This window comes from Bos indicus x Bos taurus, chromosome 16 (assembly GCF_003369695.1).
Source record: "Bos indicus x Bos taurus breed Angus x Brahman F1 hybrid chromosome 16, Bos_hybrid_MaternalHap_v2.0, whole genome shotgun sequence".
Taxonomy (NCBI): domain Eukaryota; kingdom Metazoa; phylum Chordata; class Mammalia; order Artiodactyla; family Bovidae; genus Bos; species Bos indicus x Bos taurus.
Genome location: NC_040091.1, coordinates 1,682,004 through 1,707,988, shown reverse-complemented (window position 1 = coordinate 1,707,988; position 25,985 = coordinate 1,682,004). Strand labels below are relative to the sequence as shown.

Here is a 25,985-nt window from a genome sequence, read left to right as displayed (position 1 = left end):
AGTCCTCCAGGGCAGCTAGTGTGGGGTAAGGAGTGTCCTCCAGGGCAGTTAGTGTAGGGTAAGGAGAGTCCTCCAGGGCAGTTAGTGTAGGGTAAGGAGAGTCCACCAGGGCAGCCAGCGTGGGGTAAGGAGAGTCCCCCAGGGCAGTTAGTGTAAGGTAAGGAGAGCCCCCCCAGGGCAGACAGCGTGGGGTAAGGAGAGTCCCCCAGGGCAGCCAGTGTGGGGTAAGGAGAGTCCTCCAGGGCAGCCAGAGTGGGGTAAGGAGTGTCCTCCAGGGCAGTTAGTGTAGCGTAAGGAGAGTCCCCCAGGGCAGCCAGCGTGGGGTAAGGAGAGTCCTCCAGGGCAGCCAGAGTGGGGTAAGGAGTGTCCTCCAGGGCAGTTAGTGTGGGGTAAGGAGAGTCCCCCAGGGTAGCCAGAGTGGGGTAAGGAGTGTCCTCCAGGGCAGTTAGTGTGGGGTAAGGAGAGTCCTCCAGGGCAGCCAGAGTGGGGTAAGGAGTGTCCTCCAGGGCAGTTAGTGTGGGGTAAGGAGAGTCCCCCAGGGTAGCCAGCATGGGGTAAGGAGAGTCCCCCAGGGCAGACAGCGTGGGGTAAGGAGTGTCCTCCAGGGCAGACAGTGTGGGGTAAGGAGAGTCCCCTAGGGCAGCCAGCGTGGGGTAAGGAGTGTCCTCCAGGGTAGACAGTGTGGGGTAAGGAGTGTCCTCCAGGGCAGCCAGTGTGGGGTAAGGAGAGTCCTCCAGGGCAGCTAGTGTGGGTAAGGAGTGTCCTCCAGGGCAGCCAGTGTGGGTAAGGAGAGTCCCCCAGGGCAGCCAGCATGGGGTAAGGAGAGTCCCCCAGGGCAGCCAGTGTGGGGTAAGGAGAGTCCTCCAGGGCTGGCAGAAGGACTTCCCTTCTGTCACCACCAGGGGTCACTGAAGCCTCCTGCAGCAGCCAGGGAAGACCGGCAGGGGCCTAGGGACAAGAGACAGACAAGGGAGGGACCCGTAAGGGGACTCCACAGACCGCCTAGGGGAGAAGGGGTTGCAGACAGACACCCCAGGTCTGCCCTGGCCCTGGTGGGGAGCAGGAACGGCCACAGATCCTCACCGTCCATGTCACAGCCCAGCATGGCTTCTTCCAGTGGGTGCACACAGCTGTCCTCCAGCCGCTCCTTGGCTGGAGATGTGTCCACGCTAATGAGGTCCTGGGGAGACAGGGAACTCATACATCAGCCCCCTCTGCACACCGCACTCCCTGCCCTGCTTTCCCTTCAGTAGCCTCGGCCTCTGTGTCCCCCTGGCTCCCCGGGTGCAGGGGAGGGGGCCCTACCTTACGGAAGGGGGCACTGGGGGAAGTGTCTAAGGCTCCGCTGTGGCCGTGCAGCAGCTGTCGGGCATCCTGGATGGCTTTGGTGACAGCGTCCCCTTCACCGAGGAAGCCTGGGGAGAGGGCGGGGAGAGGAGCAGAGGGGTGACTGAGCGAGGTCATGTCTTACGACCCCTGGGGTGATGCACCGTCCTCCCCTCTGCTGCCCTGCACACCCCCAAGGGCGCCATTGACGTGGAGTCCTGGTGCCCACAGACAGACGGGAGAAAGGCCTAGATCCCTGATGGTGGGGTTGCTGCCCAGTCAGATCCAGGGGGGGAGAGCAGGGAGGGTCTCTGGGACGCCGACTGCTGAAACTCAAGGGGGCTGAAAGGAGCGAGTCTAACCCCTGGTCATAGAAACTGTCACGGACCTGTTCAGATCCCACCCTCTTCACTCTCCCTTAGCACTGAAAGGCGTGGGGGGCTTACCCAAAGGCAGGCTAGGGGGATTGGCCTGCAGGTCCAGCGTGGGGGCCCCGTGGCTTGGGGGACGCGGTCCGCAGTTGCTCAGCTTCAGGTTGGGGGAGCTGGAGGAGTTAGGCAGCTCCGAAGCCTTGGGCTTGGCCGTGAGGTTCAGCGGTTGGGAGGGTTCCTGAGGGAGGCGCCGAGGGTCAGCAACTCAAGAGGGGCCAGGGGCACGTGGGCCAGAGCGGAGCGGAGGAGACAAGGAGGCGGGAAACGAGGGTAGAAGTAGGGGAACACAAAGGAGCCCCCATCCCCGAGGGAGCCGGGCCGGTGGGGGGCGGTACCTGCAGGGGGTGGTGGGCTGGCAAGGCCCCAGGCCTCTTCACCACTGGGGCGGGGGGGCTGTGCAGTAGCTGCAGCGGATACTCCACTATGGAAAAGGCGGCAAGGAGAAAAGTCCTGTGTGAGCACAGAACAGCAGACACCCTGCTTGACGAGGTCCCAGCAGCTCAAAGCGGGCGGAGGCTCGGAGAAGGCCCAGCTTGCTTCCAACCACTGCCTCCCAGCCCCAGAGTGCTGCCGAGGCCTCCTGTGCCCACCCCCAACCCCGTTTCTTCACCCTGTTCCTGCCCTTCCCAACTCACTGACTATGGAGTTCCCACCCAACAGCAAGATGAGCTCTACTCCGTCTACGGATTTTGTACCTACTACAGGCTGGGGGGCTTTCCCAGGTGGTGCTAGTGGTAAAGAGCCTGCCTGCCAGTGCAGGAGACTTAAGAGACGCAGGTTTGATCTCTGGATTGGGAAGATCCCCTGGAGGAGGGCATAGCAACCCACTCCAGTGTTCTTGCCTGGAATTCCATGGAGAGAGGAACCTGGTGGGCTACGGTCTATAGGGTCGCAAGAGCTGGACATGACTGAAGTGACTTAGCACACGTGCATGCACGTGCAGGCTACAAAAGCAGCTACCTGGTTTGTAGTCTGTCTTATGTGCATTAGCAAGAGAATCCCTAGTGTGTGGCAAATTAATAGGTACTCAGTTTACATCATCCCATTTTACAGATAAAGAAACTGAGACCAGGAAAAATGACACAGGTGCTCATACAGCTAATGAGTGGAGCACTGAGATCTGAACCCAGGTCTTACCCCTCTACAGGCACTAGCTCTCTTCTGCCTAGCTGGGCTCATTCTCCCTCAAGGAGGCCCAGCCTCACTGACGTGACAGTCGAGATGGAGAGATGAGCCATGGAGATAAGCCTCTGCCGACATGATCGGTGGTGATACGGGCTGTGTGCGTGGCGTGCCAGACAACTCTGTTCAGCTGGGGAGACCGGAGCAGGCCTCCCAGGGGGAGGGGAGGTGTCAGTGGGTGGGCAGGTGCAGTGGAGGCGGGCGGGTGCCAAAGCAGAAGGTGGCAAGTGAGGGTGGCATGCGTGGATCAGCGGGGCTCGTGGCCTGTGAAGGCTGAGCCTGGGAATTTGGACCCTGTTCTACGGGCCGTAGAACTAACGCTCGCAAGCTGGCAGCGCAGCTGGTGGCCACAGGGCTCCCTGCCCACTAGGATCTGGGAGCAGATGAAGCAGGTGGTAGCCTGGCCAGTGCAGGTCTCCCAAAATGTATTTCCTGTCTCCCTTTTCCACGAGGCTGTGGTCCCATCCCGGCACAGGCTCTGCCCTCCCCAGCCCTGCAGCTCAGCCCGTGAACACCTGGAGGTGCTGTGGTTTTGTGCAACCCGCCGTCCCCTTCACCCCGCTCCACCCCCAGTTCCCATGCCTTCACCCCAGAAAGCTGCCCTCAAAGCAGGGCCTGACTTTCCAGGCCTTTATGTTTTCCCTGCCTCCACCCTGAATCGGGGGGCTGACCCAGGAATTGTGCCTGCAGCCCAAAGGTCTTGGTGCTGGACCCACACTGGATTTCCTCTGCCGTCTCTCAGGCGGAACGGGAACATCACCCAAAGGGAGCTGACTTAAAACCTGCTCCCCCTCCTGGACCAGTGACGGGCAGCACCTCCGCCTGCCCCCAGGGCCGCTCATAAGGACTCCGTGCTCACATTTCCCTCACCGCCTCCATCCCACGCTGCCTTCATTCGGGCTGTCACCCCCATCTCAAGAATCCCCCCAACAGCCCCTGACCTGGTCTCAACTCCACCTGGTACCCACCCTGTTCCCCACCACCCACAGCCAGTGACAATGCAGCCTCTACTGAAACGTCCAGGCGCATCCCACATCCTACAGATAAATTCCAGAGTCTGTGCTCAGCCCTGCTGCCCTCCCCAGGCGTGTCCCACTTGCTGCCGTCTCACTCCGACACCCCACTGGGCTTCCGGCCCCAGGATCCAGGCCCTGGCCCTCCACCCTCCGTTCCCAGCTTCATGCTCATAAGTCTGCGCCCCCAGGACCCAAGTGAGCACCGCAAGAAGCCCTCCCAGGTACTCTGCTGTCTCCCTCCTGGGACCATAAATTCCTTGAGCTCAGAGTCCACATTTTATCACCTCATGGCTGCCCAGCAACTCGTCAGCACCGGACGCATGGTTGGTGCTCTATTCTGCGGTCACCAAGTCCCGTGACGGGGCAGAGCAAAGCAGGAGTGTGAATTCGGGAGATGTATAAGTGAGTTAACGTTCAAGTATTAATATTCTGGTACAGGAAGTGTCCCAGAACTGCGAGACTAGACCTAGATTGGCAACATCCTTAGTCTGGAAAGCACTTCATGGTTATGTGCTATTTCTTTTCATTCTCCCAGTGAAATTCAGAAAGAAGGGATTATTTTTCGACTAGACAGATCCCAAACTTAGACCCAGAAGTGACACTGCAAACCGATGGACGACTGCGATCCCTGGGCTCCTTCCCTGACCTCAGGCCGGCCCTCCCCGCCCGCACTCACCTGGCTTGCAGGGGATGGGCTGAATAGGCAGAGCCAGCTGGGAGTCGGGGGTAACGGGCAGAGGTTGGTGGCTTGGGGGGAAGGCTGGAATCATGACGTAAGGCATGTTGACCTGCTGAGGGCAAAGAAACACTGGGTAAGTCCCTGGGGGTCCCAACCAGTTACCCAGGTGTGGTCAGGCCTGGAAACAGAGGGTGGACCAGGGGAAGAGAGACATGGGCTGAGGGCAGTTTTCAAAAGGATCCATCTGACCCCACATCCACTCTGTGGGCCCCTGTCTGCTCCCTCAGATCCCCGCTGGGAGGAAGATATTCTGGGCCCTGCCCTTGAAACGGGGGACAAAAAACAAGGGAAGGGGCTAGAGCAAACATGAGCCCCCGTGCTTAGGGTCATGCTTCAGTGGTTCTGCTCAATCCACAGCCACTGTCTTTCCCTGTTCACAAAACCTGTGCACACTGGTGTCAGCCCCTCAGCCTCCAGCCCTCCCAGAGCCCAGCCCTCCCCCCTTTACCTGGATCTGCTGCTGAAGGAGGTTGATTTTGTGCTGCTGCTGAATCAGCTGTTGCTGCTGCTTAGCGATCTAGCAGAAGGAAAGAGGAGGCAATGGGAGTGTGGACATTAGGCTCCAGGATCCCATTTCCCATAAGCCTTTGCAGCCCCATCCATACACAGCCTGCCTTCCACACCAATGGACAGACAGGCAGGATAGCTGGACAGGATAAGAAGCCAGCCGGCCAGCCCTCAGGATTTACTCTCCCTTTGCAGAGCTCGCCCTTAGAGACCAGACAGGGAGGGTGGGCAGGAAGCAGCTGGTTGCTTTCGCTCAGAGCTCCCCCAGCAACCTCCACCCTGGTCCTCTTGCAAGGACTGATGAACCCCAGAGGCGGGAATCCCAGCCCCTTCCTGTGGCCCCCTCCCCACCCGCCCGCAGCCTCAGCCTGCACCAGCCAGGCCTGCCCCACGCTCCCTGCTGTGTCCTGAAGGTGCCTGCCCTGGGAAGCAGGGTCCCCCATGCTCTCCGCTGTGCCCTGAAGGTGCCCGCCCTGGGGAGCAGGGCCCACCATGCTCCCTACTGTGCTCTGAGGGTGCCCGCCCCACGCTCCCCGCTGTGCCCTGAGGGTGCCCACCCCAGGGAGCAGGGCCCACCATGCTCCCTGCTATGCTCTGAGGGTGCCCGCCCCGGGGAGCAGGGCCCACCTGCTCCTGCTGCTGCCGGGCCAGCTCCATCTGCTGCTGCTGCTTCTCCAGGAGCATCGCGGCCATGTTCTTCTGCTCTGAGTGCGCTGTCAGGAGCTGGTCCCGCAGGGCGGACAGCTGGTGGATCATGACCAGAAGCTGCAGCTCCTTCTCCGCCAGGCTCTCCTTGGTCCCTGCTCCACAGGGAAAGAGCCATTGTTGATAATTTTTGTCTGTTCATCTGTCCACCAGTTCATCTGTAGGACACTGAGCAATTGCTATCCCCCAAGGCCGTGCCAGGGACTGGACCACAGAGAAGACTGGAACATGATCCTTGCCCTGGAGCAGGCTCCTCATCTAGTCAGCTGACCACTGGTCGCTCTGGAAGTTCCCCACCATCAGCTGCTCTTCCAGGCCCTGGAAATGCTGATGGTGGGACGTCTCAGGCCTGGCGCACCCCTGGGGTGTCCTCAAGAACCCAGCGCCATAGGGCCAGGTAGATAACTGTCCTGCAGGAGAGTCCAGAGGGACACGGGTAGGCTTTGGAGTAAGAGAGATCTGGGTTCAAATTCCGCTATTAACCCATTCCCCCCCAGGAGCTGTTGGGCAAGCGACCAACTTCTTTGCATTTTATGGTTTTTTGAATCTATAAATAAGCACCGTGATTGTCACCTCACAGGGCTGCTGTGAGGGTAATGGGAACTGAATGTAAAGCTCAGTCGTGGATCTGGTACACGGCCCTCAGCTAGCGATGTCTAACTTGTCTCCAGTGCGGCTCATATCAGATACAGCAGTTACTCCTAAGTGCCAGGATACAGACCATTTGCATCAGAATTACTCAGGGAACCTTTGAAATATACAGATGCCTAGGTCCCTATCCTTTGTGAGTCTCGAATCTGGGGATCTGCATTATTTTAAAGTTTCCTCTCGGAAAATTAAACCACCACACTGGGAGTGAACCTAAGCAAACACACTTTATTGTACTGAGTGAGGTCCTGATGACCTAGAATTAATTTCCAGCAGTGAGAGGGAACATTCCATTTCATAGTGAGATATGGGAAGTGGCAATGACATGCCCCAGGTCACAAGGGTCCCAGGGGACTTGATTCCCACCAGGCCTCTGCTGCACGGAAATAGGTCCAGCGCTTGGGTGGAGAATGGTGCTGACCCCTAGGGCCAGGCAGCAGCCAGAGGGGCACAGGTCATGTGTGAGGGAGTCAAGAACCCCAGAAATTGCCCTGCAGGCCTAGAGAAGGGAAGGGGGTTCAGATGTCTCCCCCTTGCCCACCCACATGGGCCTTCACCTTTGACATCTTTGGTTTCCACAGAGCTCCTTCCCAGGAACTTCTCCTTCCAGCCACTGGACAGCAACTTCTCGATGGCCGGCACAACTGGAAAACACCAGAAGGCTGAGAAGCACCGTCCTAAGACCGCCCCACCAGGCCCCATCTCTAACTTGGGCAGAAGGCTGAGAAGCACCATCCTAAGACCGCCCCACCAGGCCCCCATCTCTAACTTGGGCAGACGTCTCACCTTCTTTTAAGTTTCTGTTGAAGTCCAGCTTCTCCTGGCTTCCAGAAGCAGCCTCGGAACCTCCTGGTCTCCTGGGTTCTGGGGACTCACTGTTCTCCAGGGAGCTGCTGTCCTGCGAGACACACTGAATGTCCCTGTCACCCTAAGACAAGAGGGACAGGAGGGGGGTGGCGCTGAGCACTCCAGGGATGTATGCCCTGGGGAACCCCAGAATCTACCCAGCTCCCAGCCTTCAGTAGGGCCCTCTCTCCCCACCTCCCGACCTTTGCTCTGACTCGGCTTAATCGATTTCGTGAAAAGAACAAAAGGTTTTAAGACAAGAGATCTGGGCTCACTGACTCACAATGTGCTTAATCCCATATGAGTTCCTGAACTTCTATGAACCTGACCTCCCTCTTCTGAAAATGGAAATACTTATACCTCCTTTTGACATAGGATTGTAGCTGGGATCAAAGGAGTTAAGGAATGTGAATGAGGTTTGCCATTGCAGAGGCAAAGGCCAAAAGTCAGCTATTAATTATTCCTCCCTTGCATGCACTACACTCCAGCCTGGCTGGTTACTTTGAGGGTCCCCACTCCCATTCTCTTTCAGACATTGCCCACTTTCTCCTCTTCTCATCTGAGTCTTCTCCATTCTTTAAGGCTCAGCTTAAAGTCTTATTCCTCCAGGAAGTCCTCCTTGATTCACTACCCCTACTTCCAGCCCCCTTTCGCCTACTCCTCCTGGCTGGATCCCTCCTCAGAGCCCTAAAACTCTCCTCATTTTCACTCATTTGCCTTTTTTTTTTTTTTTTAAATTTAAATTTATTTATTTTCTCATTTGCCTCTGATTACATATTTCCTTTTACATCTCTTAAATGGAATCATGGAATTGTTAAGAGCTGAAAGAATCATCACCACTCATATAGTTCAGCTCCTTCATTTTAAGGATGAGGAATCATATTGTCTTTAATAGTGATTTAAACTCTGGTTTGGGTAATAAGACTGATTTTCTCGAATCAGCAGTAGATTTGAAAGTAGTAGATGTCTACTACTAGACAAAGCTAGTAGATTAGCTTTAAGCCAGACTGTAAATGCGTGTATCTTACTTCTCAACTAGTCCTCAAGGGTAAGAACCAGTCACACAGAGGCGAGCAGTTAGTATCAGGTGAGTGAAGACAGATGTGAGTCCATGTCCTGCTCAGACAGGTAGCCTGACCCACCCACCCACCCGTCTGCCTGCCCCTTGCTAGGCTGGTGGTGCCTGGCCCATCCGCCGGGGGGATGGGCACACGCACAGGAGCCACAGAGGCAGGCTGGGGACTCTGACCCAGGAGCCCCTGGTGATGCCTGGCCCATCCACCAGGGGGATGGGCACACACATAGGAGCCACAGAGGCAGGCTGGGGACCCTGACCTAGGGGACCCAAGAGAGTGTTGGGCACCTGGGTTGGAGCTTGCGGGTCAGCACCATTCTGGGGGGTGCGGGCTGGGTCTCCAGGCTGCGATTCAGCTGCAGTCGCCGAGCCTTGGGGGTCCTCGTAACAGGGCTCCTTCTTCCCCTCTGCCTTGACAGTACAGTTCACCATGGTGCCCACTTCATCCAGGACCAGCTGGGCAGAGCCGGGGCTCCTCATAGACATCCTGAGGGAGGAGGGGCAGAGTCGGGACGAGGACCTGAGCCCCCAGGCAGTGACTGCTGCTCCAGCCCCAAACAGGTACACTCATACAAAAGACCAGCTCCACTTGGAACTCACTGTGACTGGAAAAGATTCTGGTCTGCCCCCAGCCCTGCCTTTTTCTTTTAATAGAAAGGCCTAGAGGAGACTGGGCCGCCTTCTGTTGTACCCTGCTTGTTGCAGCGTTGGGACTAGCGGGCTGATGGGTTCCACCAAGAAGGCTAGAAACTTAACTGGCTGTTTCCAAGCCCAGTAAAACCAAGATCATATATACAGTATGTGTCTGTGTATGTTTAAGTACGTATTTGTAATTATCAAAATTTAAAAATCAAGAGATAGCACATAAAAATCTGGGCTTGGACTCTCTTGAATTTAGCCTGGGGCAATAACTGGGATTGAGTAGCAGTTACTCTTTATGAAGAGGCCAGATTGTTTCCCTCTCCACCACTCACCAGGGGCTTCCCTGGTGGCTCACACAGTAAAGAATCCATCTGCAATGCAGGAGACATGGATTCAATCCCTGGGTTGGGAAGTTCCCCTGGAGAAGGGAATGGCAACCCACTCCAGTATTCTTGCCTGGAGAATCCCATGGACAGAGGAGCCTGGAGGGCTAAGGTCCATGGAGTTGTAAAGAGTCGGACACGACTGAGCGACTTTCATTTTCACACTCCCTCCTTCTCCCCTAAAGTGAAACCAAGTATTGACTACCCTATACACTTGTTCTTTGTTTTCCTTATAGAAGAGGCAAGATAAAAGTGAACTATTTGCAACTATTCCTTGAATCCATCTATCTATTTACCAAAAGTGAGGTGAGTTGAAGTGACCTAAGAGATGAGTAGCTTTCCGAGAAATATTTTCTTGTATCTGGTTGCTGCTGCTGCTGCTGCTGCTGCTAAGTCGCTTCAGTCGTGTCTGACTCTGTGTGACCCCATAGACGGCAGCCCAGTAGGCTCCTCTGTCCCTGGGATTCTCCAGGCAAGAACACTGGAGTGGGTTGCCATTTTCCCTCTCCAGCGCATGAAAGTGAAAAGTGAAAGTGAAGTCGCTCAGTCGAGCCCGACTCTTATCGACCCCGTGGACTGCAGCCTACCAGGCTCCTCCGTCCATGGGATTTTCCAGGCAAGAGTACTGGAGTGGGGTGCCATTGCTTCTACCCATTTCGCTTGTTCCTTACAGAACTGGTCTAATTGTAGAACAGTATTATACTTAAGAGATCTGGTTAGAGTCTCAATTAGAGTCTGGCCCCCTCTGGGCCTCTGCAATCCCCGGTGTAATGAAAGCAGAGACTGAATTTCCTACTTCTGTTGCTGACACCATGCCGTGTGGGATCACCAACTAGCTGAGCAGGATCCTGGGAGTCGTTTTCGGTGGTCACGCCAGGCTCAAGGCCAGAGCAGCAAATGCCCAGAGCTCACCTGCTCCCCCTCCAAAGTCACAGAGACAAGACCAGCTGGGACATACAGCAGGTTCCAAGAAGGCATGGGTCTTGCCTCAGCTACTCCAGGAGCTGCTGAGTAATCTTGGGCAAGTTACTTAACCTTTCCATACCTGTTTTCTCATCTGTAAAATGGACAGTGGGAAGTGATGAATTGATATTTACAAGGTGTTCAGAAGCGTGCTTGGTGCCTTTGTTAGAGCACAGCCGGTTGGAATGCAGCACAGGGAGGCAGGAGGCATAGCCTGAGGGCTAGTTTGAAAGGTGAAGTCATGGGTCAGGCACAAATCAGGATTTCTGTGGGTGAGGCCATGAATCTGTTTTAACAAGCCCTCCTGGTGATTCTGATACATAGTAGTTTGAAAAGCTGTGTTACTTTTTAAAAAATTTGTTTACCCGGGCATTACATTTTTAGGAGGGGAACCTAAGGCAAAAATTATATATAGTAAAACATCCCTCAAATTAAATTGCAGGTGCAGTATATTTGTATATTACATCACCTCTGTATAAAATGCTTCTTATAAGGAATGATGCGATGTGCTACATACGACAGATGTACACATGCACAGTATTTCACTTCAAATAACTGAAAGCATTCCAGTCGAATAAGATGTATCTGCTCGATCTGATGCCATCCTGCAGACCAGACCAGACCAGACTCTCTTGCCACTTTCAAAGGGCAAGGTGCCCTGGGGGCTTGGTGTGGGGCCCAGGAAGGGCAGGGTGAGGAGAAAGGAGAAGAGACCCCCGCGCGGCCCAGCAGGGCCCTGGGGTGCGTCTGGGTCCCGCCCCGCGCGGCCCGGCCAGCAGCCAGGAAGCCGGCGCTCGGCCCACCCGGGCGGGGAGGGGCGCGGGGGAGGGGCGCGATCCTGAAGCCGAGGGCCGCAATTACATAACAAACAACCCGGGGCTCAAGCTGTGAATTAATCAAACCGCTGAAAATAAAACCTTCCTCTCAGGAACTTCAGACAAAAGAAATGAAAACAACCAGGCTGGCTGGAAAATAAAAGACAGCAGCGCTGAAAGGGGGACAAAAGGAAATCAGACAATAGGGTGTTGGACAAAGGCAATAAAGCCAAAGGAAGTGTGACAGGCGAACAATGCGGGGCCGCGGGCTTCTGATCCCCGGCCGGCTCCGCGCCCCCCCGCGCCCCGCCCGGGCCGGGGTCTTGGGGGGTTCTCCTCCGGGCACCCTCAGGGTGCTGCCCCACGCGGCCCAGCTTCCCGGCGGCACCCGGGGGGCCCCAGTGCCCGCCGCCCCCCAGAGCTCGCTCCCGCTGTGGACCACCCTCCCCCTGCCCCCGCCGCGGAAGGCCGAGGCAGAGGAGGTGATGCTCGGTCCTAAGGAACCCCAGGGACCCCCGGGACCCCGGCCACCCCCTGCTGAGCACCTGAACCGCGGCGGGTCCCGGTGGAAACATGCAGAGTACAAACTACACCCTCGTTTTGGAAGGGCTAGGACGAAAACATAATGTAAAATAGCTCATTGGTTATTGATTACTCGTTCAAATATAAGTTTGGACACTTTGGGGTTAAATACAACACATCGTTAAAATTCGTCTCACCTGTTTCTTTGTGCACTTCTTACTGTAGCTAGGGAAAACGTGTGTAAGTGTAGCTCACCTTATGTTTCTGTTCGACCCTGCTGCACTAACAGCTCTTCCCTTTGACCTTGATGGCCTTTTCTACCCACTCTTAACTCCCAAGAGTACACCCAACTGGGTACTGGGATTATTTTTGTTTTGGGGGGGGGGTGCTCCCAACAGTCCGTCCCAGCTTCTGACACAGAGCCTGGTAACAAAGAAAATGGCTCTTGGCGACCAGTCAAGCTAGCTTGGAGGTGTCAGTCTGTTCACCAGGGCATGGTACTCCCCCTCCCCAACCCCCCATTACCTGCCAGATCCTGCTAGCAGCCCAGAAAAGGGCCCTTCATTTCCACAGGAGTCTGTCTCCACTGCAGGCACTGGCCCTGGCTCTCCATTGGTCCCCTCCATGGATTCATTGGTTTATGGAGAAGCAACAGCCCAGGGTTGATGCAGAGTGCAGCCTTTGGGGTTTAACAATCTGGATTCAAATCTCTGCCCTGCCACCAACTGACTTGTGTTACCGTGGGAATCTAACGAACTCTGAGCCTCCGCCTCCTAATCCATATAATGGGTTAATAATCCATCTCTCACAGGTGTCCATGGACATTAAATAATACAGGGTGAGCATCCATTAGGTGCCATATAGCCCAGGATGCTCCTAGAGCCAGGTGGTTGAGAGAGAAGGCTCTGGGGCAGACACACCTGAGTCCATTTGAATCCTAAATTTGCTTAATTGATTGCTGTGTAACCACGGGCACTTGACATAACCTCTCTAAATCTCAATTTCCTCCTCAGTGAAATGGGAACAAAACTCCCAACATGAAGAGATTGAAGTGAAAGCCGCTCAGTTGTGTCCGACCTTGCAACCCTGCAAGGGAAGGCAGAGCAGCAGTGCTGTTCTGTGTTGAAACCCCATGGACTGTAGTCCGTGGAATTGTCCAGGCCAGGACTCTGGAGTGGGTAGCCTTTCCCTTCTTCAGGGGATCTTCCCAACCCACAGATCGAACCTAGGTCTCCTGCATTGCAGGCAGATCCTTCACCAGCTGAGCCACCAGGGAAGACCAAAGCTAAAGAGATTATTAGCCTTCCATTAACACTCCAGACCCTATAAGATGTGCCTGTTTTACATTCTCTTGGCACCCTGAACTTGCGACTTCAAAGTACTTTTCACAGTTGGGAATGATACCTTCACCTGTTTTATTTCTGACTGGCCCACTAGCCTGAGAATCCATCCAACCCCACACTGTGAAAATAAGCTTAGTTTTGCTCATCAGTATAGCCGCAGTCTAGCACAGTGCCTGGTACATATAGGTGCTCAGTAAATATTTGTACAACACTCAGAGTATAATACAGCTCAGCAGCATAGGACAAGGCAGATCTGAATGCCTAAGTGACAACTACTATACTCATCATCATCAGATGGATGCTGCTGTCTGGGGCTAATTTCCCACACCCCCACCTCCCACAGCCAGTTATCCTCAGCTGCATCTTTCTTGCTGCTAAGCTCTTCCTGTGAATGACCCCAATCCCCTAGTAGCAAGGCAAGTCCACTTCCTTTTGTTCTTACCTTGGGACAGTAAGAAACATTTTCCAAACATTATGAATTTAAAGACCCCGTGGAGTCTTCCCTTAAGTCTTTTCCAGAGACTTAAAAAAAAAAAAAATTCCCTTATTACCCCTTCCCTACAAAGCATGCTCCATGCTTCAATCATATATACATGATTTTTCAGGAGGTTTTAAGGTCAGCGGTCACAGCCTCCCCTCTCCCCAGATGCCCAGAAGTCAGACTCTTCTGGTGCTCAGGAGATGTGGATTACTGGCCTCCCCCAGTTCCCACCCAGGTTCTGGTCAGAGGCCACCCTGGTAGGGCTCTCACTAGGGTAGAAGCGCTTCTGTGTTCCCAATCTCCTCCTTCTCGCCCAGTCTTACTCATATTTTATAAATGGAGAAACTGAGGCCCAGAAAGGTCAGGTTCACCTGGCTTGTTTGGGCATACTGATTTAGGAATACAGTCAGAGGACCTTCAACCAGCTGGGGCACGGAGCAGCATTCCTGCTCTGCCTTCCCTTCCCTTCCGGGGAACCTACCCCACAGGCCCTCCGCCACCTTCTCCTGGGTTTAACCTCACCTGAGCATCTTGAGAAGTGAAGGCCCCTAGGGGGAGAGGGCTCCGGCCAGCCCCACCCTGGATGCCGCAGAGTCTTGAGTCTCTGAGCTGACTCCAAATCCCGCGCCCAGGACAAGGCAGCGGATGCCTGCCCCCCACAGAGGGATGAGGGTGCAGAGCCCAGTTCTGGAGTCTGCAACCAGGCACACTCCAGGGGCTAAGCTCCTCTTTCTCCTGCCTACAGTCAACCCTCTCCCAGCCCCTCTGACCCCCTCCCACCCTAGGCACACAAAAACTAAGCCCCTTTCTACCCCCAAACAAATCACCAGCCACTTCCTCTCCCAATCAGACAACAACCAGCCCAGCCAGATTGGAATCAAAGGACTTTTTACTCTCAGACCTTCCTCCCTCCATAACAACAGCCCTCCCCTCCCCACATCTAGATACAGATAAAGATAGAGATAAATTCCAGTCATCGGAGCATGACGGGTGACTCAGACCCAGGGCTACAGGAAGGCAGACCCTCCTAGGAGGGTCAGTGACGACACTTCCCCGCTGGGCACACACCTGACCCTCTACTGAGACCCCCGCCCCTGCGTGGGTGGTGCAGAGGGCACTGCCAGGGAGGAAGCATGTGGCCGGGAGTGGCAGGGCCAGGGGAACAGGTCCCAGAGGAACATCACTTCCTTTCAGGGCCCCTGAGAGTTGAGAGCCCTGGGCAGCCCTGAACAATGGCCCGAGGCGTGGGTGCCCAGCACGGTGCCCAGTGCCACATCCTGCCATTCTTCTCCCAGGCCGCACCCTGCCACCCTTCCTGGCTACGCCCGATCCTATCTCTGCTGTTTACTCAGAGCTGGGGGCTGGGCTGGCCACAGGCTTGAAACAAAGCTTTCCTGCGAGGCTCTCCCTCTCTTCGGCCTCTGTGGGCCCTGGGGGTCAACAGGTCCATGGTGTGGCCCTGTCTAGCCCAGACCAGGTGGAGACAATGGCCTATACCCCCCGTCCCTGGGCTGTTTCTGAGCTGACCAAGGTAATACATCACCTAGCAGAGCAGCCAAGACTAGACTGAGGCGCGCCGAGCCCCCGGGAGCCCCTGTCCTAGCCTGTAAGAGGAGTCAGCCCCCTACATCACCGGCACAGAAATCCAGCTCCAGACGGAGCTTTGGCATCTGCCAAGATTCAGCTGACCCCCAAAGGACTTAAAAGGCTGGGAGAAATGGGCGGTGCCGTTCCCACCCAGAGCCTCCTCTGAGTCTCTTCAGAGACAGAAGAGGCAGCGTGAAAGGGCCGCTGAGATTCCCAGGAGGAAGGGGCTGCCCCACCGACCTGGGTAAAGCCAAGGAAGTAGACAGTGTTTCCTGGAGGCCCTCATCTGGGGCCCTCCTGCTTCGGGACCTGAGGCTGTCTCCAGCCCCTCCCGAGCCCCATCAGCAGCTGGGCCACAGGGCTGGGGCAGCTGCAGCGCTGACCTCCGCTCCCAGCACCAGATCCAGGCCCCCCGCCTGGATGAGGGCGCGCGCGTCTGCTCCTTCGCACAAGCAGGGTCCCGTCCAGGGCCCGCGTGCAGTCCGGGCCGACCAGCCTCAGCAGAGACCTGTCTTGTGGGGTAGCCCCAAGTGTTAACCATGGGGAGAGGAGGAAAAAGAGCAAGCCGTGCCAGAACACCACCCGGCTGAGGGCACTGGGCAAGCCCTCACCTCTCCTTCTCCTGACCCACCCAAGGCCCAGTGGAGGCATCTGAACTCAGCCAGCACTAATGCCCAGATCCATGTCTTCTCATCTGCTGGCTGTGCCCTGGCTCCCTCTAACCCAGGTAACGGGATCCGGTCCCGCAAAGATCAAGCCGCCACTGTCTTTGCCACTTACAAGATTCCAGTTGTTTCTTGAGTCATGGCCAAGGAAGAATTAACCAAAAAAATCCCAAAGTCACTTTGGAAACTTGAGGGGAAGATTCAGTCTCTCAAAACTTTAGTTTCTTCACACGTAAAACAGAGATTCCAATAACTACTTTGTAATTAGAAGGTAATCATAAGCTTAGAGAATCTGGTACAGAATATATGTCCAGGGAAGTGTTGACAGGATACCATCTTGACCCAGAAAGTTGGCATACAAATAATCAGAAAATACACGTGGCCTCATCCTCTCCTCCCTGGGATGTACCTCCTTGTAAAAAACTGAAAGTTGCTCAGTCTCCTTGCAACCCTGTGGACAATATAACCCAACAGGCTCCTCTGTCCATGGGATTCTCCAGGCAAGAGTACTGAAGCGGGTTGCCATTTCCTTCTCCAGGGGATCTTCCCGACCCAGGGATCGAACCAGAGTCTCCTGCATTGCAGGCTGATTCTTTACCATTTGAGCCACCAGGGAAGCCCCTCTACCTCCCTAAGGCTCCATAAAAAGATATAATTTGAGAAAAGGTTCGGGGGCTTCCAGAGGGATTTGCACACCCCGCTTCTCGGCTTGGGCAGACAACGGAGGGACAGAGTGGCTGGCGGCACTGCAGTCGGCGGCCGGGGCCCGTGAGCTGCACTGGGATGCACTGGTCTCACCTTTGGGCTCCCTGCTCAGGTCTGTGGCTTTCCCCACCCCAGGGTTTCTGGGTGGGACCCCACCTGCGCCTTGAGAAAACCTAATCGCCATCATCTCCCCAAAGACAAGCTCATCATCGGAAACCCCAACTGAGCAGCCAGCGTTCATTCTTCCAGTGAACAAAGTGTTCCGTTCTATTTCTCTGCAAAGGCCATGTTTCCTCTCCCATTATCTACCCCATCGGCCCACCGGCAGCCAACACTGCTGCGGAAGATTTCTCCTGTCTGTCATGTTCATGGTCCCCTTTATATTTGTGAATTGTTGCTTTTTCTTGGCTTTGGCTCCTTCTCAAAAGGGCAGGGGAGCAAGGGGAGGAGAACAGCTTCAAGTGTCCGATTTAATGCTCATCAAGCAATCTCCAAAGCAGCCAGCCTGCACCCCAGTCCGCCTGGGACCCCAACTTCGAGCACCAGCACCCTTTGGAAACTGAGCAGGACCATTTCAACTAAGAAAAGAGAGAAATCTGGCAAAGTGGTGGGATGAGATAGGAATCTTGACATCTGGAGCCCGAGGTGGTAATAACAATAGTGGGGACATTCACATTCAAAGTATTTAACAACTGAATGATGGGCCCTAACCTGTGAGATGGGACTCCTGGGACAGTCAGATGAGTTGGCGGGTGCCCCCCACACATAACTGGTTGCCACTCCAATGTGCACCCCTCTGATCATAGTTAACATTTCCTAAGTATTTACTATGTGCTGAGTATTATTTTAGTCACTTTTATTTATAGCAATTTATTTCATTTTCACAATAACCATCTGAGATAGTTGGTATTATGATCTCCATTTTACAGATGGAGAAACTGAGGCACAGAGGTGGTTTGGGTCCAGGAGGTCTAGCATCAGAATCTTCCTCTCAACCAGACAACAGGAATCAGGCACACAATAAGCCAGGGGCCATCAGTAGGCATTAATTAGCTCTTTTAATACTTTCCTGAGCCCTGTGAAATAGTTACTATTATCATCTCTGTTTTAACTACTGAGGACACAAAGCCTTAAGGAGGCTGCCAAAGGTCATGGCCAATGAGTGGTGAGCAAAACACTGGCCCAGAGACTGGCTGTCGAGCACTTTCTTTAAAGCGCTGGATTATGCTGGTTTCTCTCCCACGTGTTCGAGGTCCTAAGAGCCATGGGAAATCACCCACTGGAGGCTGAGTCGCCCACCCCTCGACCCTAACCTCTGCAGGGCCACCGCTGCTCTCATGACGGGGGTCAAGGGGTCCAGGCAGGTCCCAGCTCAGCTGAAGTGAGAAAAGTCAAAGGCAAATGCCACATGCAGACATCAAATGATTCAAAACCAGGGTCCTAATGTCATGAGTTCAGGGCGGCAGCGGAGGGCGCAGAGATGCCCCCGTCCCTGACCTCCCCCAGCGATCACCTCGCCGGGGTCCTGACCTTCCTTCCTTGCCCTCTGTCCCCACACCTCCACACCTTAGCGTCCCACCATCAGCCTGAGCAGAGCTGTATGCTTCACAGACCACTCAACACATGTGCCAAATGAAGAGCGGCCATCATCTTATTATCAATCTTTTTTCTGACTATAAAAGGAATATGTACTCAATGTACAATAGATAATCTGAAAAATTTAGAATAACATAAAGACAAAAAAATTAAAGTCGCCCACTTCACATTAATCCAGAGGTGGCAGCAGCTGATAACGCTTGGGCATATTTCCATTAAATCTTTTTCCTGTGTCTAGTTTTCTTTTTCATCATTAAGCTCATAAAGAAGTTTTACACTATTCCCCTCCATATACATGTAATATCAGAGGAAGCTTTCCTGTTACTAAAAACTGGAAATTATTTAAAATTCTTCAGGGAATTCCATGGTAGTCCAGTGGTTAGGACTCTGCGCTTTCACTGTGAGGGCCTGCCTTGGATCCCTGGTTGGGGAACTAAAATCCCACAAGCCATGCAGTGTGGCAAAACAGAAAGAAAATTCGTTATGAAGTCACTTGTAATTGTTGCACATCTCTGCAGTGGCTGTACCGTAATTTACCCAATGCCCAGGGTTAAAACAATCCAACTCTTTAAATCTCAATATCACTGAAAGCCCCTTCTCCCCCTGAAGGTCATTCACCCTCCAGACACTTTTGATGGGCCAAGGCTGTTCTGCTCCTGTGACAGAAGGCAGGGAAAGGGCCCTGACAATCGCCAGGAAGAGCAAGGTAGGAGAAGGGCCTCACCTGCTTCCTCTTTTTCTTTACTTTTCTTTTTTTCCTGAAGTCTAGTTGACTTGCAATGTTGTGTTAGCTCCCGGTGTTCAGCAACGTGATTCAGTTACACATATACATTCTTTTCCAGATTCTTTTCCCTTATAGGTTATTACAAAATACTGAGAAGAGTTCTCTGTGGTACACAGTAGGTTCTTACTGGCTTTATTTTATATACAGTTGAGTGTATCCGTTAATCCCAACCTCCTAATCTATAAACCCTCCCGTCGTCTGCCTCCTCTTGAGGAGCAGAAGTACAGGATGGAGGCTGTGACACAGACCCAGAAACATGGGCCCGGGCCTAGCTGCTCTGCAATGCGGAGGACCTGTCTTAGTGCTTCCTGGGGCCTGACTTCCCCTTCAAAAGATGGAGAATCACAGTGAGATGCCATGTCACACCCATTATGATGGCTACTAGTTTAAAAAAAAAGAAAAAAAAAAATGTTGGCAAGGATGCAGACAATTTCCGGTGGGAATGTAAAATTTTACAGCTGCTAGGGAAAACAGTACGGTGGTTTCCTAAGAGCTGAAGCATAGAATAACCATACGATGCAGCAATTCTCCTTCTGGGTGTATAACCAAAGGATGTGAGGCAGGGCCGCGAAGGGACGCTGCTCACCCGTGCTTTTACAACACTGTTCACGACAGCCAAAAGGTGGGAACAACCCAAGTGTCTGTGGAAGAGTGAATGGATACAATAAAACGTGGCATAGATAAGAACAGAATATCATCATCCTTAAAAAGGAGATCTGACACATGCTACAATGTGGAGGAAACTTGAAAATGTTAAATGTAATAAGCCTAAGTGAAATACAAAACGACTAATATTTCTTGATTCTGCTTGTATGAGGTAGTTACAATAGTAAATTTATAGAGACAGAAAGTAAAATAGACGTTATTAGGGGCTGGGGAGAGGGGCTAAGGGGGAGTTATTATTTAACAAGTACAGAGTTTTAGTTTGGGGGAGGCAAACTTCTGGAGATAGACAGCAGGGGCAGTTGCACAATGCAAATGTACTTAATGCTTCCAAACTATGCAATTAAAAACTATTAAAACGGTCAATTTCATTAATATGTAAGTTACCACACACACAAAAAAAGATGGAGAACATGAAACTGCTAATAATTTACAGTTTCATGGCACCTTTAATCTTGCAGACAGGCATAAAACAGACTCACGGACTGGGGACTCAGGTCTGGCCAGGTATCGGGGCTGTGCAGCCTGGAGACCAGCTGCCTCGGAGAGCCCCTTGCGCGCAAAGCCATCATTAACATCATTAATTGAAGTGTCCATAAGGGCCAGAGCCAGACAGATTGGGACCTGCCCCACCAGTTAGCAGGCTTTCCCTTCAGTGCCTCCCTCGCCTCTAGGTACAATTAAAGGCTTTTCCCTGCCACTCAGAGACAGGTGTATTAAGAATTCCTCAGTGGGCTGCCGTCTATGGGATCACACAGAGTCGGACACGACTCAAGTGACTTAGCAGCAGCAGTGGGGAGGGGAAGGGTCTCGGGGCAGGAAGGCGGGGATGGAGGAAGAGATTTTGCTCACTTCCTTTAAGTCAGCTCCTTGCTTTCCTGGAAATCCTTTCCTCAATTGTCCTTCTTGGGGTGGCAGTCTCAAGGAAAGTGCTGGGTGACGCCTGGCTTCCAGAACAGCTCTCCCCATCCCCGACTTGCTGAGCAGCCCTGGGCAGTCTACTCTACAGCTCTCGACCTCCTTGAGGTCCATCTAGGGAGGACACAGGGACAATAACTCAAACACATGCTTTCAAATAGGTCTGAGCTAACAGAGGGGGTGACTGGGGTGGGGGCCGCCTGGGGAGAGGAGGGAATGGAGAAGCCTTCCCAGTGTTCAGAGTCACCACTTACGTCAGAGACGCTGGCTTCTGTGGGCCACCTTGATCTTCCTTCTCCTCTTTAGTGAATCACAGGCGGGGACCAAAGTCCCATCCAGCCAGGAGGGTCATTTGATAGTTTCATTCTCTATTACTGGTGCCTTTACAGGTAAAAAAACTAGCCCAGCTCCCACTTACCCAAGAACACATCACAGGGCTTCCAATGTCTCTAAGCGCTGCCAGGGCCCCAGGGCCTGAGTGAGAGGGTAGGCCCTGCTGATGGCCGTCCACCGCAGGGGAACCTTAGGGACTGTCTGTGGAGACTGGGAAGAGCCACTGGCACCTGTCTGTCTTTGTCCAGCGAAGAAGGGAGATGAGCGTCCCCACCCAGCCCTTAGAGCTGCTTTCCTTCCCTTCCCCCACAGCCCGCGCCCTGACCCGGGGTGAGGGTCAGTGACGGGGTCACTAGAGGTGCCCAGCTCAAAACCTGCCCTCGCTTAGGAAGGAATTTAACCCTCTCCCTGCTGGCTCATGACTAGTCACCCTAACAGATCTACCTGCTCGGAGGGGAAAAGTCACTGCAGAGAGGATCACACAGACCCACGTGATAACTCTGAGTGCACGGTGGAAGTGAACCCTGGATTTGGAGGCCAGAGGTCTGAGCTGGAGCCCCAGCTCTGCCACAAAAATCAAGGTACAATCCTAGGTAAGTCCTAATTTTCTGAGCCTCAGTTTTCCTATCTATAAATTGGCAGTCAACATACACATTGTGTGGCTTGGAGCCTCAGCATAGTGATTTTCTAAATGTCAAAATGCTTCACACACTTGATGGTTTAGAAACCCCCCTACAACTGTTAGGGGTTTGGACACCTGGAACTCACTGTGGGGCCTGGGACACACCACCCAAACTTGCAAGGTCTCAGTTTTTCCATTTGCTCATGGGATAAATGATTATTTCTTCTCTCAGAGATAAAACTTTAAGTCGGGGAGGGCTCCAAGGTCTTTGATGCTGCAGAAATACAGGTGCAGCTAAGGCCCTGGTTCCCACCTTCAGGCCGCAGCCCGCATCAGCAGAAAGACAGTGGCAGCCCCTGCCACGTTTCTGAGTGAGCACCAGCTAAGCACCTCACAGGCATTTTTGGTAGCAACAAAACCCGTTTTATAATTGAGGCACCTGAAGCTAAAGGGTGGAAGCCAAATCCCACAGAAGGTCCACCTGCCTCCAATCCAAAACCACAGCACAAGGACTCTGGAGAAAAGGCAGCTTCCCCGCAGGTGCACCCAAACCAATCAGCCCTGTCTGCTGCAGGGTGCTGGGGGACAGCCTCCACTTCCTGCTGGGTTCCTGCAGGAGCTCTGGAGTGCCCAGAGTCCAAAGGTTAGTTAAAGGCGGTCTGTTACTATGAATTATAAAAATTCACCAGCAGTTGGTTGGGTCTGGTGAATGCAGTGGCTTCATGCTTTCAAGCGATTCAGACTTACAAGCGAATTTCACCAGTTTTGCAAAAGTCCATTCTACTTGGTGTGGAACTGTCACCCTTAGTGACCCGATCAAGGGACAACACCGGGTAAAGGACAAGAGGCCGCACACGCTGAGCCAAACTATCATTTATGCTCCACCTGGCGACACCCTGCCTGCAGGTGGTGGGTGAGAAAGTTCACCGTCTTTTCTGGGCTGCCCTCCAGCGCCGGCACAGTGAGGTCCACACGCTGGGGTCCACACCCGAGCCCACCTCCACCCCACACCCTACCCCTGCTCCAAGGTCCGGGATCACCTGGGTTAGCAGCTCTTGCCCTTGTTTCTTTGGGCTACAGGAGTGTATGGGTCACTCCTGTAGCAGAACAATCACAGCAATAGTAACAGCAGCAAATGCCTGGATAAGAACTCCACCCCCACCACCCCCCATAGCAGACAGTGTCTGAATTTTCCAGGTAACCCTTTTTATTCAATCTTCTAAGTACCAGGTATGATTGTCAGCAGCAATTTATAATCCTGAAGCTGAAGCACAGATTGGCTAAGTAACTTGGCCAGGGTCACGTGGCACATCTGTACACATCTGAAGGAAGAATTTGATGGGGGGCTGAGAGAGGTGTCACAGCTGACGGAGTCTGTTCACCACACTCTCCCTTTCCCAAATCGCATGTAAGCCATGCTCATGACCCAAGGGAGGAGCTGCCCCCACATCCAGACAGTCTGCAGGAGAGCTGCACCATCATCCCAACACCACCACCATGATGGCCATGATACTAACATCAGCTCCCACTAACTGGAATCTAGTATACTCCAGACACTGTAATATATAACATCACTTCATTGAATCCTTTTAAACTTGGGAGGTAGGTATTATTCTTTTCCCACTTTGTAGGTGAAAAAACTAAGCTCAAAGAAAGTTCTAGTATTTACCAGAAATCTTCCAGCTCAGAAGAAGCAGAGATAGGATGCAAAGAGGGATCTGTCTAACTCCACCTTGCACCCAGCCTCTGAAACCAAGCCCACAGAGACAAAAATGTCTTCAAGAGTCCTGATACGGAACTTCTCCGGTTGCCCGGTGGCTAAGACTCCGAGCTCCCAATGCAGGGGGCCCAAGTTCGATATCTGGTCAGGAAGCTAGATCCCACATGCCACAACTAAGACCCAGAGTAGCCACATAAATAAATAAATAAAAATTTAAAACAAATATTAAAAAAGAAAAGAAAAAGAGTTCTGGGGCCCTGGCCCACTCAGCTAAAAGCTCTGTTCTCACAACGCAGCTGGTTCCAATGCTCCTGTCTTACCTCCTGAGACAGATTACTGCTTCCTGGTGGGTAGGGTTTGGTCTCCTCCCCACCCCCACCCAGTGCCTTCACATGATGAGGTATGGAGTAAAGCTTATGCAGGTCAAGAAGCAACAGTTAGAACCGGACAAGGAACAACATACTGGTTCCAAATTGGGAAAGGAGTATGTCAAGGCTGTATATTGTCATCCTGCTTTATTAACTTATATGCAGAGTACATCATGCGAAATGCCAGACTGATGAAGCACAAACTGGAATCAAGATTGCCAGGAGGAATATCAATAACCTCTGATATGCAGATAACACCACCCTTATGGCAGAAAGTGAAGAAGAACTAAAGAGCCTCTTGATGAAAGTGAAAGAGGAGAGTGAAAAAGCTGGCTTAAAACTCAACATTCAGAAAACTAAGATCATGGCATCCGGTCCCATCACTTCATGGCAAATAGATGGGGAAACAATGGAAACAGTGACAGACTTTATTTTCTTGGGCTCCAAAATCACTGCAGATGGTGACTGCAGCCATGAAATTAAAAGATGCTTGCTTCTTAGAAGGAAAGCTATGGGCAACCTAGGGAACATATTAAAAAGCAGAGACATTTCTTTGCCAACAAAGGTCTAGTCAAAGCTATGGTTTTTCCAGTAGTCATGTATGGATGTGAGTTGGGCCATAAAGAAAGCCAAGAGCCGAAGAATTGATGCTTTTGAATTGTGGTGTTGGAGAAGACTCTTGAGAGTCCTTTGGACTGCAAGGAGATCAAACCAGTCCATCCTAAAGGAAATCAGTTCTGAATATTCATTGGAAGGACTGATGCTGAAGTGGAAGCTCCAATACTTTGGCGACCTGATGTGAAGAACTGACTCATTTGAAAAGACCCTGATGGTGGGAAAGGTTGAAGGTGAGAGGAGAAGGGGACGACAGAGGATGAGATGGTTGGATGGCATCAGTGACTCGATGGACATGAGTTTGAGCAAACTCTGGGAGTTGGTGATGGACAGGGAAGCCACAAGACTGAGCGACTGAACTGAATTGAAAACTTATCCATACTCTGAATATCTTAGTTGTTAAAAAATATATCAAACCATTGCCTTTAAAAAAGACATCTAGAGATTAACGTTCATCAAGCCTGAACAAAATGAGTTTGCTCATTTATGGAGAAATGGCACATCTCAGAAAGTTGGCTGCACTCACTCACCCGTGGGACTGAAGCCTGGGTGAGTGTGGTCATGAGACCAGGAGAAGGAACATCCCCTCCGCAGGCTGCCAGGCTCGGTCCCGATCCTGGGAGCCCAGAGCCCTCTGGGGGAAGGAGAGTTGTCTCTGTTACCAGGTGGTTCAGCACAATTTGAAAGCAGCAAAAATGTCTTTGAATGGAAAGAAAAAGCACAGGGTTCTGCTGGAATTTTGTTGCAGAACAGAGAGAGGTTTCGGCTTCAATGAATGAGCCACCCATTCTGACGTTCTCTGCTTCCTCACTGTCAACCAAGTCTCGGCTCCTTGGCCTGCATTCAAGATTCCCTCTGACCTTGAAGATCTCTTCCAAACTGCTCTCTAAGCTCACCCCCCACCCTGTTTCTACCCCAGCAGGGTTCCTCAACCTCTTGGCTGGTAGCTTAGTCGCCGTTGTTCCACAGCACCTGGCACGGAGGCGCCTTACTAACATCTGTCTTAGCAGGGGATGGGGGTTGCTGGTGGAGCCCCAAGTCTTGTGCTCGGCCCAGAGCGTGTGTTCCACAACTAACAAACCTATCCATGCTGGATCAGACCTGAGTTCACGCTTTCACGGACCCCTGGCAAGAGCCTTGAGCTAGCAGGAGAAAAGGATGTCAACCCACAGAAGACAGGACAGGGAATCTGCTTCAGGACCGAGTGGCCGTCAGCTGTGTGAGGATAATAAGATAACAGTGAATCCTCACAGCTGGAAACCAGGCCAGTTCTCTCACTGCCCAGCATCTCTCTCCCCCACTACCCAACGCATTACGTTCTCACCCTTGGCTCTTTCCGGAGTCCCACAAAAGCTTCTTATCCTTCCAATGAGTCTGCCTTTCAACAACCATCTGATGGCAGCAAGCTTGGAGACATGCTTGGGATGCAAGAAATGGCTACTTGAGAGATTCGCTCTTCCGGAAGCAGACGAGGCTCCTCCCAGGCATGAAGCAGAGGCCGGGGATCAGGCAGCACTGTACCTGACCCCGAGAAGCCCCCCGCCAACCAAAGCTCTCTGCCCTTTGGCACTTCGGCCACCTGGGGGATGCGGACCCCTTGAAGAATGGCTAATGTGGCTGCTTCTAGTCAAAGCCAAACAGTTGGGAACAGAATGAAGGGAAATCACAGAAAGAATGAAACCGACTTACATGAGGAACGGATGGAGAAAGGGGGCTTGCTTCCAGGAACAGGGACTGGTGAGGAATCCAGGGAAGCGCGGAGGCCAGCCTGGAGGAGGGGGCGCC

The 25,985-nt window shown here is 53.0% G+C and overlaps 1 protein-coding gene across 3 annotated transcripts in view; it reads right to left on the bottom strand.

The window, feature by feature from the left end:
- Positions 1 to 25,985, bottom strand: part of SOX13 (SRY-box 13) — a 46,106-nt gene that overhangs the window by 5,324 nt on the left and 14,797 nt on the right. Inside the window, exons 2-11 of one of the 3 annotated variants that reach the window (XM_027564194.1) lie at positions 8,764 to 8,962; positions 7,341 to 7,452; positions 7,112 to 7,198; positions 5,829 to 6,001; positions 5,143 to 5,211; positions 4,632 to 4,746; positions 2,093 to 2,178; positions 1,773 to 1,935; positions 1,306 to 1,415; positions 1,084 to 1,180 (exon numbers count right to left, since the gene is read on the bottom strand). In XM_027564194.1, coding sequence (XP_027419995.1) covers positions 1,084 to 1,180; positions 1,306 to 1,415; positions 1,773 to 1,935; positions 2,093 to 2,178; positions 4,632 to 4,746; positions 5,143 to 5,211; positions 5,829 to 6,001; positions 7,112 to 7,198; positions 7,341 to 7,452; positions 8,764 to 8,961 — 1,210 coding nt within the window. In that variant the 5' untranslated portion in view covers position 8,962. Of the gene's footprint in view, positions 1 to 1,083; positions 1,181 to 1,305; positions 1,416 to 1,772; positions 1,936 to 2,092; positions 2,179 to 4,631; positions 4,747 to 5,142; positions 5,212 to 5,828; positions 6,002 to 7,111; positions 7,199 to 7,340; positions 7,483 to 8,763; positions 8,963 to 25,985 lie in introns of all 3 variants that reach the window. The other 2 variants (XM_027564192.1, XM_027564193.1) reach the window with 2 other exon arrangements.